The 16295-nt window shown below is 40.8% G+C and overlaps 1 protein-coding gene across 2 annotated transcripts in view; it reads right to left on the reverse strand.

The window, feature by feature from the left end:
• The window catches only part of tab3 (TGF-beta activated kinase 1 (MAP3K7) binding protein 3), a 107637-nt gene that overhangs the window by 25669 nt on the left and 65673 nt on the right, over window positions 1-16295 (reverse strand). For both annotated transcript variants that reach the window (XM_080203922.1, XM_080203921.1), the window contains exon 5: window positions 13476-13569. In XM_080203922.1, coding sequence (XP_080060048.1) covers window positions 13476-13569 — 94 coding nt within the window. The remainder of the gene's footprint in view (window positions 1-13475; window positions 13570-16295) is intronic.

The raw sequence follows: 16295 nt of genomic DNA on the forward strand, positions 1-16295 counted from the left end.
GTTTGTTAGTTAAAATTTGTTCTTTACTTCCTACATCTCAATCTGTGTCTGTCAGCATTGATACCCAAAATCCACATTATTATAAAAACTTGTCTGAAACATTCATAGAAACATACATAAAAAATAGCAGGAGTAAGTCATTTGGCCCTTCAAATCTGCTGTCATTTATTATGATCAAGGCTGATCACCAAATTCAATACTTTGCCTTCACTCCGTATCCCTTGATCCATTTAGCCCCAAGAGCTATATCTAGTTGCTTCTTGAAATCAAACAACATTTTGGCCTCAACTGCTTTCTGTGGTAGCGGATTTCACAGATTCACCACTCTCTGGCTGAAGAAATTTCTCCTCACTTCCGTCCTAAAAAGGTTTATCCCTTACTCATACTATGACTGCTACTTCTGGACTCCCCTGCTATCAGGGGCATTATTTTTGAATCTATCCTGTCAAATAGGCACTTACTAAAAAAAAAATAACAGGATTAGACAGGGTAGATTCAGAAAGAACATTCACCTCTCACTCTTCCAAGCTCCAAATGAATAAAATCCTAACCAACTTAGTCTCTCCTCATATGACAGTCCTGCCATCTCAGGAATCATTCTGGTAAACCTTCACTTCGTTCCTCTATAGCAAAAGCTTCCTTTCTCAGATAAGAAAGCTAAAGCTGCACACAGTACTCCAGGTGTAGTGTCTCAGCAATACATTACACAATTGCAGCAATTCTTATACTCAAATTCTCTTGCTATGAAGGTCAATATATTATTTGCCTTCTTTACTGCCTGTTGTAACTGTGCACTTACTTTCAGTGATTGATGAGGACACCAAGGTCTTACTGACTATCCACCTCTCTCAATTTACAACCTTTCAAATAATAATTTGCCTTCCTATTTTTGCTACCGAAGTGGATAACCTCACATTTGTCCACATCATACTAAATTTGCCATGCAGATGCCCACTCACTCAGCCTGTCCAAACCATGCTTCAGCATCTCTACATCCTCCAAAGCTCTCATCCTTCCACCCAAATTTGTATCAGCTGCTAATTTGGGGATAATATATTGATGACTTGGATGAGGGCACTAAATGTCTGTGAAGAGTTGAATCACTGCCTGCCAATCAGAAAAAGGCCCATTTACTCCAACTCTTCACTTCCTGTCTGCTAACCAGCTCTCAATCCATCTCAAGACACTACCCACAGTCCCATGCACTTTAACTTTACAGTTATTTGCTATGCAAAACCTTGTCGAAAGTCTAAATAAACTACATCAAATAGTTCTCCCTAGTCAACTCTACTAGTTACATCCTCAAAGAATTCCAGTAGAATTGTCAAGCAAGATTTCCCTTTTGTAAATCCATGCTGACTTGTCAGATTATATACTGCTTTCCAAATGCTGAGAAATGAAATATTCAATAACGGATTATACCAACTTCGAGTATTGATGTTCTCACTAGTCTTTAGTTACCCGTTTTCTCTCTACCACCCTTTTTGAATAGTGGGCTTACATCAATTATCCTCCAATCTGTTGAAACTATTCCAGAAGCAAAAGAATTTTGGAAAGTGACCACCAGTAGACCAACTATTTCAAGGGCCACTTCCTTAAGTGCCCAATGCAGGAGGCGGCCACCTGGTCCATTGAGTCTGCACCAACCCCAATCCTATCCAGGCCTAATTCCTGTAACCCCACATGTTTACCTTGTTAATTCCTTGACACCAGTGTCAATTTAGCACCAATCAACCTAACCTACACATTTGTGGACTGTGGGTAGAAATCAGAGCACCTGGAGGAAATCCATGCAGACATGGGAAGAATGTGCAAATTCCACAGTGACCCGAGGCCAGAACTGAACCCGGGTTTCTGGCACTGTGAGGTGCAGTGCTCACCACTGTCCCGTTACTTTCCCCAAAACTAATACTGATTTCCTTCAGCTTCTCATTAAAACTTGTATTTCTCAGAATTTCTGATACATTATTTGTGTCCTCCTTTGTGAAGACAGCAGCCAAGTACAAAGTTAGATCACCAGCCATCTAATTTTTCCCAATCATGAATTCCCCTGTTTCTGACACTGAGGGGACACTGACATTTTTGTCAACCTTCTCATTACATACAAATAGAAAGATTTACAGTCAGTTATTATGTTCCCTGCCAGCTTACCTTCATGCTCGATTTTTCCTTTTCTTAATCAATCCCTTGCCCACCTTTGCTGAATTTTAAACGACTCCCAATCCTCAGGTCTATTGCTTTTTCTTGCCAATTTGTATGCTTCTTCTTTGAATCTAATACTACCTCTAAGTTCCCTTGTAAGCTATGGTTTGGCCACAGTTCCCTTTTCATTCTTGCGCCAAATAGAAATAAAACAACTTTTGAAGTTTACCCATTACCTGTCCAACAATCGATAATTATATAGCACCCCATTATCTACCACACATATTTCTGGACTTGTCCATTATATAATCATGAGCTTGTTTTCATGTTGGGGAAATTACAAGGATTTCCAAAGCCGTAATAAAATGTTGGTGGCTGCCAGAACGAAGCACAGCCAGTTCAAAATCATTCCAACTGTGACATCTTGTGAATTAATTTATTGTACTCTTGTTTTAAACTATGCACTAACCTATTTTCTTCAACATTTAAAAACTCAAAAGTTTGCTTTACAATTTCAACAAAGTTTTCCATTAGCCCAATTGGGTGCTGACAAAACGTGACAAAAAAGTAGGGTTATTGAGCCAAGACTTTGGACAGATGCTCCCAGCATCTGTCCACTGCAACTTCAGGGGGTTTCCAAGCAACAATATTAAGAGGGATGAAAATTATTTCAAATAGCCGAGATAAAAAGAGAGGCTGATGACATGAACAAGGAAGCTTAAATAAGTTGTCAAAAACTGCCATTTCTGAACCTTTTTACAGTCCATTGTTTCATTAATAGAAACTGTACAGACTTAATGGAAGATTTTAACTTAATTTCTTAGCATCAGAATTTCACTAAAGACATCTACCATATACAAACGTAAAAGTCAACATTTCCAGACTAGCTTTTTTGACCAAAAACCATGAAGTTCACTTTTACTTTAATATGTACAGCAGGGTGAGCAACCATACCGGATTTTTAAGGGATGGTCCAATAATCGAAGCAATTATCTTATGTTCCCAGGATGTTGCTTTTCCCATTTCAGACCTTAACTTTACAGCTATCCCGTATACACCAGCACATTCATACTGTTCCTAGCTGCCTGACCTGATTATTTGTCCAGTAATACCCCTGGCGGCACTTTGCTCTTGCACACTCCCATGCAGCCACAGTCATGGAATTGTCAGCACACCCATGGACCACCAAGTTCGCACGAAACCCTTGCCCCATTGTGTGGTTCCCCCGCACCAAACCATCCCTTAAATTTTTTTTCCCCCGACCAGAGTTGGTCACCTTAAAAAAACTGTGTCAAGTTAATGCAATATAGGCTGTTGGATTTATGAATACAAATTCAAAAGCTGACATTTTACATTTTAAGTAAAATATCGTTGAGGGGTCATATGACTTTTCTTCCCTGTCAACTTACATGGAACTGCACAAGGCCCTGAAGAGCTAATCTTCACGTCTGGACAAAACATTCAAATGCAAAATGAACTATCGGAACATTTCATCAAGAAGTCATTAAAATGCAACAGATCTTCACTCCGGATAATTACTGCCCTTATCCAAATAATTAAAAGAAATTGGTTATAATACAGCTTGCAGGCTTTTTGGCTTCCAAGTGGAATTTCAAAGAATGGGTGTGAAAAATGATATGCGAGTGGGTGAAACTCAAACCCTGTTGTGCGTCAATGGCTTAGGTACCAGAAAACATTTGAGGATAACGGCCAGAAACACGCAGGTCACATAATAGAAACTAGGTTTTCAGACGAGGACTTCAATGAGACATTTTTGAAACAAAAGGTGAAGAAAGATGCAGATCAGTGAAGGAAGAGGTCCTTGCATAAAGAATCATCAACAGACAGAAAATTTACACTGGCCTTTTTTGTTCTGTTTGTGGAACCAAATCAAGTTTCACTACAGGAGCTTTTTTGCAGCTTGCCTGGAGTAAAGCAAGAGGAAACCTCCCACTACAAGCAGTGAAACACAGTAAATTCATCTTCCTTAACCTCCAGGCTCTATTTTGTCAGTGGATCATAAGGAACTATTGGCTTTCAACATTTCAAGATTTCATTTTGGAATCTTCAAGGAAAGTTCAGAATGAAAGCGTGATAATATCTCAAGATGGATTAATAAAGTTCAGATGGGGGAAGAAAAAAAAAATCAAGTTTTACTGAACAGCCTGATTTGCATGGCAAGTAATGTCATGCAGACCTGTCAGGATTACTTGAACTGTAGGCTTCAAGTGATGAAAATAGGAGATGGAACATCACCAAAAAGAAATGGACAACAAAACACCACAGACAAATGATTGAAAATGGAGATTAGCCCTTTGCCTTAGCATATTGGTTTCCTGGCAGTTACATATTACTCACTGAGCATCTAGGATTATAACAGCAAAATCTTAGACACAAGACCTAGCCTATGTTAAATCAACTGATGTTAGCCAGGACATCATTGGGCCATTCAATTGTCCGAGAGTCCCACTTATCATTTTAGCACCTATGCAAGAAACAGTTCCGAATTTCAGATAAGGAGAAAAGTTGGTTCAGCTTTGCTGCAAAAGGTTAGGGTGTACGGAGTTGGGGGTAAGGTGTTAGCATGAATAGAGGATTGGTTGTCTAATGGGAAGCAGAGAGTTGGAATCAATGGGTGCTATTCTGGTTGGCAGTTGGTGACTAGCGGAGTGCCACAGGGATCGGTGCTGGGGCCTCAACTGTTTATCATTTACATAGATGATCTGGAGGAGAGGGCTGAGTGTAGGGTAATGAAATTTGCTGATGACATGAAGATGAGTGGAAAAGTAAATTGCGTGGAAGGTGCGGAAAGTCTGCAGAGAGATCTGGATAGACTGAGCGAGTGGGCGAGGACCTGGCAGATGGAGTATAATGTTAGCAAATGTGAGGTTGTCCACTTTGGTAGAAATAATAGTAGGAGGGATTATTATTTAAAGACAAAAAGCTGCAGCATGCTACAAGTGTACAGGGTACTGGTGAGGCCGCAACTGGAGTACTGTGTGCAGTTTTGGTCGCCGCATTTGCAGAAGGATATATTGGCCTTGAAGGTAGTGCAGAGAAGGTTCACTAGGCTGATACTGGAGATGAGGGGGTTAGCCTATGAGGAGAGATTTAATAGACTGGGTCTGTACTCGGAGTTTAGAAGGCTGAGGGGGGATCTTACAGAGACATCTAAGATAACAAAGAGGATAGTTAGGGTAGAGAGATTCTTCCCACTTAGAAAGGATAGCAGAACTATAGGGGACAGCCTCAAAATAAGGGGAAGGGGGGCAGTTTAGATCGGAGTGGAGGAGGAACTTCTTCACTCAAAGGGTGGTGAGTCTCTGGAATTCTCTGCCCACTGAAGTGGTGGAGGCTACCTTGCTGAATATATTTAAGTCACGGGTAGATAGCTTTCAGATAGACAAGGGAATTAAGGGTTATGGGGAGAAAGCAGGAAAGTGGAACTGATCCACTTCAGATCAGCCATGATCTTGTTGAATGGCGGGGCAGGCTCAAAGGGCTAGATGGCCTACTCCTGCTCATATTTCTTATGTTCTTAGATACCCCTGTAGCTGCCTAGTTTGTCAAGATTCAGGAGTGCATAATGTCTATTAAGCAAGATCCAAGAAGCTCAACAGCCACTTTGTCAATCACCTGCAAAGAGCAGAAAAATGTGGCAAGAATAAGAAGTTTTTAGGCCCAATGAAACAGTTCATATAGAAAATGTGAAATTTTCACCAGAGCATATGCACTCTGATTTGTAACAATAACTTGGGGGGAGGGGTGGAGCAGGTCAATGTAGCAATGCTTCAACAAAATATAGCTAAGGTGAAGCAAAGTTCAAAAATAACAATGACACAGAAAAGCCTTTCAAAAACCATTCCCACCGCATAAACACCATCATTTCAAACTAAACATCTGGAATAAAGTATTTTCTTTCGTAGAACATTGCGATGTCCTACTTGACACATTTTGTTGCTCTTAGCATGCGAGTTTACACTGCTAGCAGAGTAGTGCCAATCTGGAACAGAAGGTCATTTTCCCTTAAATCAGAGGCTCATCTGAATTCTACACCCTTGACCAAATTTTTGATAAACGAACCCATCAAACTAATTGACAAGTACTGCAATGTCAGGAAATTCCTGTCTGATTAAGTTCACCAGTTTTGTCTTTTGCCTACTTATGTGGCCCTAAAATGTAAAAAAAAAGACTAGCAGTTTTATTACAGTATTACTCTACAAAACTAACATTCTCACATAAATTTTTCAATTAAAAGTAAGTAATCAAATATGAATGCTTACTGAGATGTGATTTCTATTTAATTTTTTTTACTTTGTCTTTTGATTTTCTCTACCTGTTCTAATTATTTACACCATGCCTAATTTTTTAAAAAATTTTTTATTCTAATTCAATCCAATCAAGTCCAATTCAGAGTCTCAACAAGTTGGGACATTCCCGATCCAAGCTGACAAGACAGGGCTCTCACCTCTATGATCTACATGATCCAAGTTGATTGGAGTAGCATAGCTCCTCCTCCAAGGTTTGATCTCATTTGCATCTTAGCCAAATGGCCAAGATGCCGCTTTTAAAAATTGCTTCAAATGAAGCTGAAATGTAACCTAATGACTTCAACCAAGCACAGCATGTTGATACTACGCTTGATCTTAGCCAAAAGGCTGAGGCCTAATATTTAGTTCTGTCAAGGATTATATTCAAATTGCTTTCGCCATTTTTCTCATTTTCTTCACTCCAAATATTCACTTTGGAGAATGAAACAGCACTTTAAAAACTATCGTTCAAACAGTAATCTCAGGTTCACAGATCATGCAATATAGTGGTAGAAGAATTGAGAAATTACAGTAAACAGATGCAATGTCAGGCAGAATAGAATTAGTATTTTCCAATTTAGGATGACTTGGTTACAAATATTTGTGCTGCAAATAGAAAACTGCCCCATTCACTCATGTTAACATTTTTCATGCGAATGAACTCAGAAACAAAGGGTCATGGTGGCCACCATCCTCTGCAAGAGGTGCTGCCTGCATTCTGATCATCTTGTAGGAATGGCCAAACTATGCACAATATTCTCAGGACTTCCTCAGCCCAATAAAGTTTCCCAGGTTATGACCAGATTTATTACAAGTAATTACAAAAATCAACTTCTTCTAGAAAGGTCAACTGTCTTCAGTACTTCTTGTCTTCTGAATATACAAGTTAACAACCTGAGATGCAAGAACAACAATACTGTGCTTTCATAGAAACCATGCATCAGTGTAGTTTCCTTTAGCTACCCGACGACATACTTTCTTGGATCACCACCTTCTTCTGAAGGGTACTGCAGGAGGGTGAATTCAACATAAAAATTTTCACTCGTGAAAAGCATTAAATAACAATCAGAAACAATGATGTCAGTTCAAGACGTTAAAGAACAGAAACAAGAATGGGAAAGACTTGAATTGTGATAAGTGACAAAACGTGATTGATTAAGGGAACGAACATATAAATGCGTACGGAAACCAGAATAGCAATAACCGCAGTAAATGCAAAACAAACTTGACTGGCATGTTAAAGCAACCACTTTGGACGAGAAGAGGGTATTTTTTAAGTGGTGAAAAACTCAACAGTGGAGGCCCAAAATAACTTGGGGGTACATGATCTGCATAGATCATAGAAAGATACAAAAAACTAAAAGGTCAACAGAAAGCTGGCCATTTCATCTAGAAGACTGAAGTACAAGCGGAAGTGGAAGTCATGCTTCAAGAATACCAAGCTTTGGTTAGAACATACTTTTAGTACTGAGAGCATTTAAGAACATAAGAACATAAGAAATAGGAGTAGGCCATCTAGCCCCTCGAGCCTGCCCCACCATTCAATAAGATCATGGCTGATCTGTCGTGGCTCAGTTCCACATTCCCGCCCTCTCCCCATAACCCTTAATCCCCTCTCTCATCAAAAACCCATCAACACGCGTCTTAAAAATATTTAGCAAGGTAGCCTCCACCACTTCAACGGGCAGAGAATTCCAGAGATTCACCACCCTTTGAGTGAAGAAGTTCCTCCTCAACTCTGTTCTAAACCGCGCCCCCCTTTATCTTGAGGCTGAGCCCCCTAGTCCTACTATCCTTTCTGAGCGGGAAGAGTCTCTCCACCTCTATCCTATCCATCCCATTCATCATCTTATACGTCTCAATGAGATCTCCCCTCATTCTTCTAAACTCTAACGAGTACAAGCCTAGTTTATTCAGCCTCTCCTCATAGCTCAACCCCCTCAACTCCGGCATCAGCCTAGTAAACCTCCTCTGCACTCCCTCCAAGGCCAAAATATCCTTGCATAAGTATGGCGCCCAAAACTGCACACAGTACTCCAGCTGCGGCCTCACCAATGCCCTATACAGCCGCAGCAAGACCTCCCTACTTTTATATTCAATCCCCCTCGCTATGAAGGCCAGCATCCCATTAGCCTTCCTGACCACCTGCTAGCTGGGTTTTTGCGACTCATGCACAAGGACACCAAGGTCCCTCTGCACCGTCGCCTGCTGCAATTTTTCGCCACGCAAGTAATAATCCTTCCTACCATTATTCCTACCAAAGTGGACCACCTCGCACTTGCCAACATTAAATTCCATTTGCCAGTTCCTGGCCCATTCGCCCAGCCTATCTAGATCCTTCTGTAGACTCTCCACGCCCTCCGCACAATTTGCCGTTCCACCAGTCTTGATGTCATCAGCAAATTTCGACACCATACACTCGGTTCCCTCCTTCAGATCATCTATATAAATGGTAAATAGCTGAGGCCCCAGCACCGACCCCTGGGGCACTCCACTAGTCACCAACCACCAATCCGAATAGCACCCATTGACCCCCACTCTCTGCCTCCTATTTGACAACCAATCCTCTATCCACGCTAACACCCTACCCCCAACTCCATGTCCCCTGACCTTCTGCAATAACCTCTTGTGAGGTACCTTGTCAAACACCTTCTGAAAATCAAGAAACACCACATCCACCGGCTCTCCTCTATCCACCGCCCTAGACACATCCTCATAGAACTCCAGTAAATTTGTCAGACACGACTTCCCTTTAACGAAACCGTGCTGTGTCTGCTCTATCAAGCAATTCCCCTCAAGATGCCTCGCTATTTCCTCCTTGATGACGGATTCTAACATTTTTCCTACAACAGACGTTAAACTAACTGGCCTATAATTCCCTGCCTTTTGCCTGCCACCCTTCTTAAACAACGGCGTAACATTAGCCGTTTTCCAATCTTCCGGCACTTCCCCGGAATCCAGCAACGTCTGGAAAATAACCACCAAGGCATCCACTATCACCTCCGCCATTTCTTTCAGAACCCTCGGATGCATTCCATCCGGTCCTGGCGACTTGTCCACAATCAGCCCCTCTAGTCTGTCGAGCACCGCCTCTCTAGTAACAGTAATGTCATTAAGACCCTCCAGTCCTACCACCTTTCCATCTCTAACACCCGGCAAATTGTTCACGTCCTCCTCCGTGAAGACAGAAACAAAAAAGTTATTCAAGGCCTTAGCCATATCCCCATCCCCTACCACTAAGTCCCCTTTCTCATCCTCTAAGGGACCAACGTTCAACCTAGCCAGCCTCTTCTTTTTTATATATTTATAAAAACTCTTGCTATCCTTTTTTATATTAAGCGCTAGCCCAGCTTCATAGTTTCTCCTACCCTTCTTTATCAACTTCTTTGTCAGTCTTTGTTGACATTTAAACCTCTCCCAATCCTCTTCTCGCCCACTACTCTTAGCTACTCTAAACGCCTCCGCTTTTAATTTAATACTTTCCTTCACCTCCTTCGTTATCTACGGCTTATTACCTCTCCTCCTACTGTCCTTTTTGACCATCGGAATAAATTTCTGCTGAACACCAAGAAAGATCTCCTTAAAGATCCTCCACTGCTCCTCAGCAGACCTACCTTCCAACGCACTCCCCCAGTCCACAATCGCCAATTCTTCTCTCATCCTACCGTACTCCCCTCTGTTCAAACAAAGGGCGCGTGTCCAGGAACCCACTTTCTCCTCCTCCATCTGCACCAGAAACTCCACCATACAATGATCACTCTCCCCAAGAGGATCCTTCACCGCAAGGTCCCTAATTCTACCCACCTCATTAGATAACGCCAGATCAAGATAACTCGCTCCCTCGTCAGCTCCAACACACACTGTTCAAGGAAACTATTCCGGCAGCATTCCAAGAACTCCTCCTCGAGCCCACCGCGTCCAACATGGGTCGACCAATCAATATGCAGATTGAAATCCCCCATAACTACGGCCGTCCCATTCCTGCACGCCGCACTTATTTGCACGTTAACAGCCCGCCCCACCTCCAGATCATTATTCGGGGGCCTATAGACGACACCCACCAGCGTCTTCCTCCTTTTGCTGTTCCTAATCTCTACCCACAACGATTCCACTTTCTGCTCCTTGGCTCCAATATCATCCCTTGCTACCACCCTGATGCTATCCTTAATCAGCAGAGCTACGCCCCCCCCTTTTTCCTCCCGCCTAACCTTCCTAAACACTTGATACCCCTGGACATTCAGCTCCCAGTCCCTGTCACCTTGCAGCCACGTCTCTGTAATGGCCACCAGATCATATCCATTTGTGCCGATCTGCGCCACCAGCTCATCCACTTTATTCCGAATGCTTCGTGCATTCAGAAGTGAAATTAAGAAACAGCTACACATGCCAGGTATTTGGAACAATCTTCCTCAAATGGCAATTGATGTTAGATCAACTGATAGTTTTAAACTGAAGATTGATAGATAATATGTCAAACCCAAAAGGTATTAAGTAAGGGCTGTGGGACAAAGTTGGATGTGGAATTAGGTTGCAGATCAGCCACTGAATATCAAAACAGACTCAAAAGGCTAATCTGTCTACTCTCATTCCTTTTTCCTGCAAAAACCTTTTAATACACAATGGGTGTAAATAAATGAAAAAAGGAGAGTGTTCAAGCAGGACAATGACAAAGAATTCAAGTCAAACAACACCAAAGTTTCATGCATTCATGGATAGGGGCAAAAGCAATACTAATGTTCTATGCTTTGATATTTAGTAAACTCTTAAATGTCTGTTGGTTCATGAATTACGCCATCCTGTGTTTGAATAATGTTCAATTCTACATAAAAGCTTAAACACATCCACATTGTCACTAAGACCATCTATCCCCACCCTCCATAATATCACCAACTCCATCCTTGCCTCAGCTTTTCTTCCTTGTCTTTGGTACCTTTAAACTTCACATTCCAATGCTCTTCTGATTGGCTTCACATCTTCCATCCCCCCAAGCCTTAAGTTAATTCAAAGTTCTGTTGCCCAGATGCTAACTCTCACCAAGGTCTGTTCAGCCCTGCATTCAATGATCTACAAAACAGAAAATGCTGGAAAATCTCAGCAGGTCTGATAACATGACAGCATCTATGAAGAGAGTAGAATAATGTTTCAAGTCTGGATGTCCATGTGTCAGATTGGATAAAGCCAGCTCTATTCTCTCTCCACAGGCGCTGTCAGACCAGCATTTTCTGTTTTGGTTCAGATTCTAACAACCACAGTAATTTGCTTTCATTTCAATGACCAACACTGGTTTCCAATTGAACAATGCCTCAATTTTAAATTTCCCATTCTTGTTTTCAGATCGCTCCATGGCTTTACTGCGTCCCACTTCAGTAATCTTCAGCCCAACCAGCTTTTAAGATTCCTGCACTCCAATTCTGTCCTCATGTGCATCCCCAATTTTAATCATTCCACCAACTACAGTTGTGCCTTCCACTGCCAAAGCCCCAAGCACCGAAGTTCCCACCAGCCCCTCCATCCTCCCCAGCCCAGCCAAATGTCTCCGCTCTCTTTCTTCCTTTAATGCACTCCCTAAAATCCAGCTCGTTGACCAAGCTTTTCGTCATCTGCACTTATAACTTGTAAAGTGGCTCAACGTTAAATTGCATTTGATAACACCCCAGTGAAGTATTCATGGAATGGTAGGTCCTTGGGGAGAATTATAAAACAAAAAGAGATCTAGGGGTAGGGAGATCATAGCTCCTTGAAAGTTGAGTCACCAGTGGACAGAATGGTGAAGGCAGCTTCAGTATGCTTAGTTTCATTGGTCAGAACACTGACCAGTTGGGACATCTTGTTGAAGCTGTACAAGACATTGGTAAGGCCACACTCAGAAAACTGTTCTGGTCACCCTATTGTAGAAAGGACATTAAACCAGAAAGAGTGCAGAAAAGATTTACTAGGATGCTGTAAGGACTTGATGGTTTGAGTTATAAGGAGAGGCTGGATAGACTGGAATTTTCTCCTCTGGAGTGTAGGAGGCTTAGGGGTTATTTTATAGACCTCTATAAGATCATGAGGGGCATAGATCAGTTAGATAGTCAGCATCTTTTCCCAAAGGTAAGGGAATCTAAAACTAGAGGGCAAAGGTTTGAGATGAGGGGAGAGATACAAAAGGGTCCAGAGGGGCAATTTTTTCACAGAGAGTGGTGAGTGTCTGGAACAAGCTGTTAGAGGTAGCAGTAGATGTGGATACAACTTGGTCTTTTAAAAAAACGTTTAGACAGTTACGTGGGCAAGATGGCTATAGAGGGATATGGACCAAACGTGGGCAATTGGGACTAGCTTCGGTGGATTAAAAAAGGGCACAGTAAGTAGTCTCGCAGCAACAGATTAAAGTCCAACAGGTTTATTTGGTAGCACGAGCTTTTGGAGTGCTGCTCCTTCATCAACAGTGCTCTGAAAGCTCGAGGTACCAAATAAACCTGTTGGACTTTAACCTGGTGTTGTGAGACTATTTGCTGTGCCTAATCCAGTCCAATGCTGGCAACTCCACATCAAAAAAAAAGTGTGGCATGGACAAGTTGGGCTGAAGGGCCTGTTTCCAAGCTGTAAACTTTTATGACTGTGTTGTATTATGATATTAGACACTAAAAACAAAAGTTTGTTGTCAACAAATAAATTTAAAATAGAAAGACACAATACTGTAAGTGTGTTGGTCCATTGTAGCAGAGCAAAGTTTGCATTTTGGGTCTCATAAAAGATCATATGCCTGAAAAGTGCTGCCTTTACAATGCTGACTGAGCAGCAATTTCAGTCTTTTTTTGAAAAAAAGCAGAAGTACATTTGCATAAATATACTGGTATTACCTATTCACATACTATGTTGAACATCGACAGCATACACAACCACACAAGTTAACGTGCAAGAAAAGTTTCATTAAGTTTGCTTATCCGGTCATGCATCAATTGTCATTAGCAATGAAGAGTAGGCATTAAAACCCAAGCAACACATCCCTTACCCTCATGAAATGTAGTAAAGACCACAAACCTCTGGACTGTAAAAGGTCAATTTCTTTCAAAGTACAGTCAATGTCTATTTGAAGTTGTCGGTTTAGACTTCGTAATCTAGTCATCTCCTCTGGCTGTGAAGGCAAAAGAAAACAGCGATTGCCCAAACTATTAAAATTAAAACAAATCAATATACACATGTGCTCAGATTGTTGACAGACAATACATAACGAAGATGCCTTTTGTATAATATTGGCTGACATCGCAAATACCAGACATATTACATTACTGCTGTACACTCTGAATTAGCAATTGTTGCATAAGATAATGCATCTTACGTGTAGCAGTCAGGGCATCATCAGATAGCACAGATGACATAACCAACCCAGCAAGAACTAAAATCCCTGATGCTCATCCGTTTGCTGTAACCTAACTTTCCCAGAACTTTAAATGTAATGGAAAGGAAATCTTCAGTTGCTTTCTATGGAGAAAAGAATCCAGCACAAGATTCAACGTGAGCTCTATGAAAGAATCATTTTCCCAATAATGAAATCATTCTCAATTTTTCGTAACAAATATGATTGAAGAATAGATGATGCATTTTCAAAGTATCAAGAGATAACAAACAAACCAGAATGGATCCAAAGGAAGCTGCACTTTGGGTATATCTTCAAAAATCCTCACTTTAAACATAACCATGAGTACACCAGCTTGGACAAGCAGAAAAAGAGTATCGAAGATTGTTAAAAACTTTAGGGTGACTGAGAAGGGATTATCAATAACATTCTGTAGCCAATGAAAACAAAAAAGCCTTAGTCTAATCTATCACTGGTTCCTAGACTTTGCACTAAAACTTCTTATAAAAATAGCTATTCTTCTCTCTGGTCCACTATAAAGTGGAGGAAGTGCAGAAAACAACTTACCCACAGCCATATTTTTGTTATGCAAAAATTAAGGGTTACAGAGGTAGATGCAGTTAAGATACTGCCAATATGTCTAATGTCAGAACAGGCTCATCGGGCCAAATAGCCTATTCTGAGTCCAATGTTCTAACAGGTACAATCGGCAAGGTCAGGCAAAAAAACTTCAACCAATTTGGATGAAATTGCCTGCAATCAATTTTTGTCTTATTAGCTTTGTTGCCTGCCTACTACTCCTTAAAATATCGTCAGGTTCATTATCTTATCGGAGACATAAAAAGTTGCTGCTTCCATATAACAATTTTTCAAAGGAAAATGTTGAGGGAGTGGTGCTGAAACAGACAGCTATCTTTCAGCACACAAGCATTAACATTATAACTTCATAGAAATATCTAATGTGTAGAGTCAGAAACTAGATGGTTAGCCCTTAACCTACATATATAACCTTGCTGGCAGAATACAGTACAATTGTTCAATCTACTACCATCATTGTGGCCCTCTGACTTAAAAAGTTGGATTGCAGCAATAAATAAGTTGAGCAAAACATTGTTTAACCAATTCCCAGCAGTTGGGCTTCCTTGAAAAGGGATAGCTAATTTAAAAAAAAAAGCAAGAATTTACATACATAGGGTCCATGACATACAAGTGAAACCAATCAGCCCAGCCAATCCATGTTGGCTTTTATGCAAAGCTTCCTCCTAAATTTTCTCATCTTAACCGATCATAATTATTTTCCCGTCACCCTTAAAAGTTCGCAAATCTACTGTCCTTTCCTGCTCCAGCCTACATGCGACTCCAGATCCACAGCATTGTGGTTAACACTTAAATGCCCTCAGGAATGGGCAATAAAAGCTGGCCCAGCCCAACACATGAAAGAATGGGGAAAAAAGCTTGTGAAAATACTCCCAGCATTTCTGAAGTGTGAGTTCTAGGATTTTGACCCATTGACCACAAAGGAAAGATGATATACATCAAGCTGAAATAAAACAAATTGTCTCAAAGACGATGATAATTCCATGCATCTGATGCCATCTTCCTCTTGTATGAAGTCAAATTCATAAGACTGTACCAATGCAGTACTGCGTCTTAAACTGAAGTAAAATATTTAATATCTTGATGCAATATTTGACTTTTTTCAGGAGAAAAGATGTATTCATTGAACAAGAACTTGGGCCAGCACAGTGGTTGCACAGATACAACATTTGCAATACTCTCTACCAATCACTTCACAAAATTTAAGTAACTTTAAACAGAGTCTAATTAACTGTTCACCTTCAAACCCTCAATGCACTGCTGCACAAAAGGAGGATTTTACCCAATGTCAGGTTTCCAATTCCACCTGCTGAATGTGGCCATTCACCACCATCCAAGTTTGACTGACTCAATGGCCAAAAGACATTTCAGCTCAGTAAAGAAAAATCATAAATTTCTCTCAATATCAAAGTCGTTCAGAAAGCTGAAAAGGTTAAGAGTAAAGATTTTATTTTGATGCCTTCGTTCCTGCACCTTTCAAATGTATAAGCCATCAGAAAATTTGTTAATTCTATCTGGAAAATGAAGTATTTTTAAAGAAGTTGCTGAAAACATGTCATATTGGATCTTAAAGTCTAAAAAGGACAACACCAACAAGTGCACGGTTTGTCAGAGAGGCAGAGGCAGAATACACAAGTTGGAGATTCTGGATGGTAATTCAAAGCTTATTTTAATTAATCAGGTTAGTAGGAGCTTAACTTTAAATCACATAGAAAGGTTGGGTAGCATGTAGTAACTATACTACCGTGAAACTGTCCTGCAATATAAACAGAATGGCTTCACAAGCAGGAGTTGATGACCTCGAAAGAGTATCATACAAGTCATACCCACTTAGCTCAAGATATAAAGATCCACAGAAAGTTAAAACCGAAATGTGCAAATTATTTACTTCCCAAACAAACAGCATT

This window comes from Carcharhinus amblyrhynchos, chromosome 15 (assembly GCF_965287045.1).
Source record: "Carcharhinus amblyrhynchos chromosome 15, sCarAmb.v2.hapA, whole genome shotgun sequence".
NCBI lineage: Eukaryota > Metazoa > Chordata > Chondrichthyes > Carcharhiniformes > Carcharhinidae > Carcharhinus > Carcharhinus amblyrhynchos.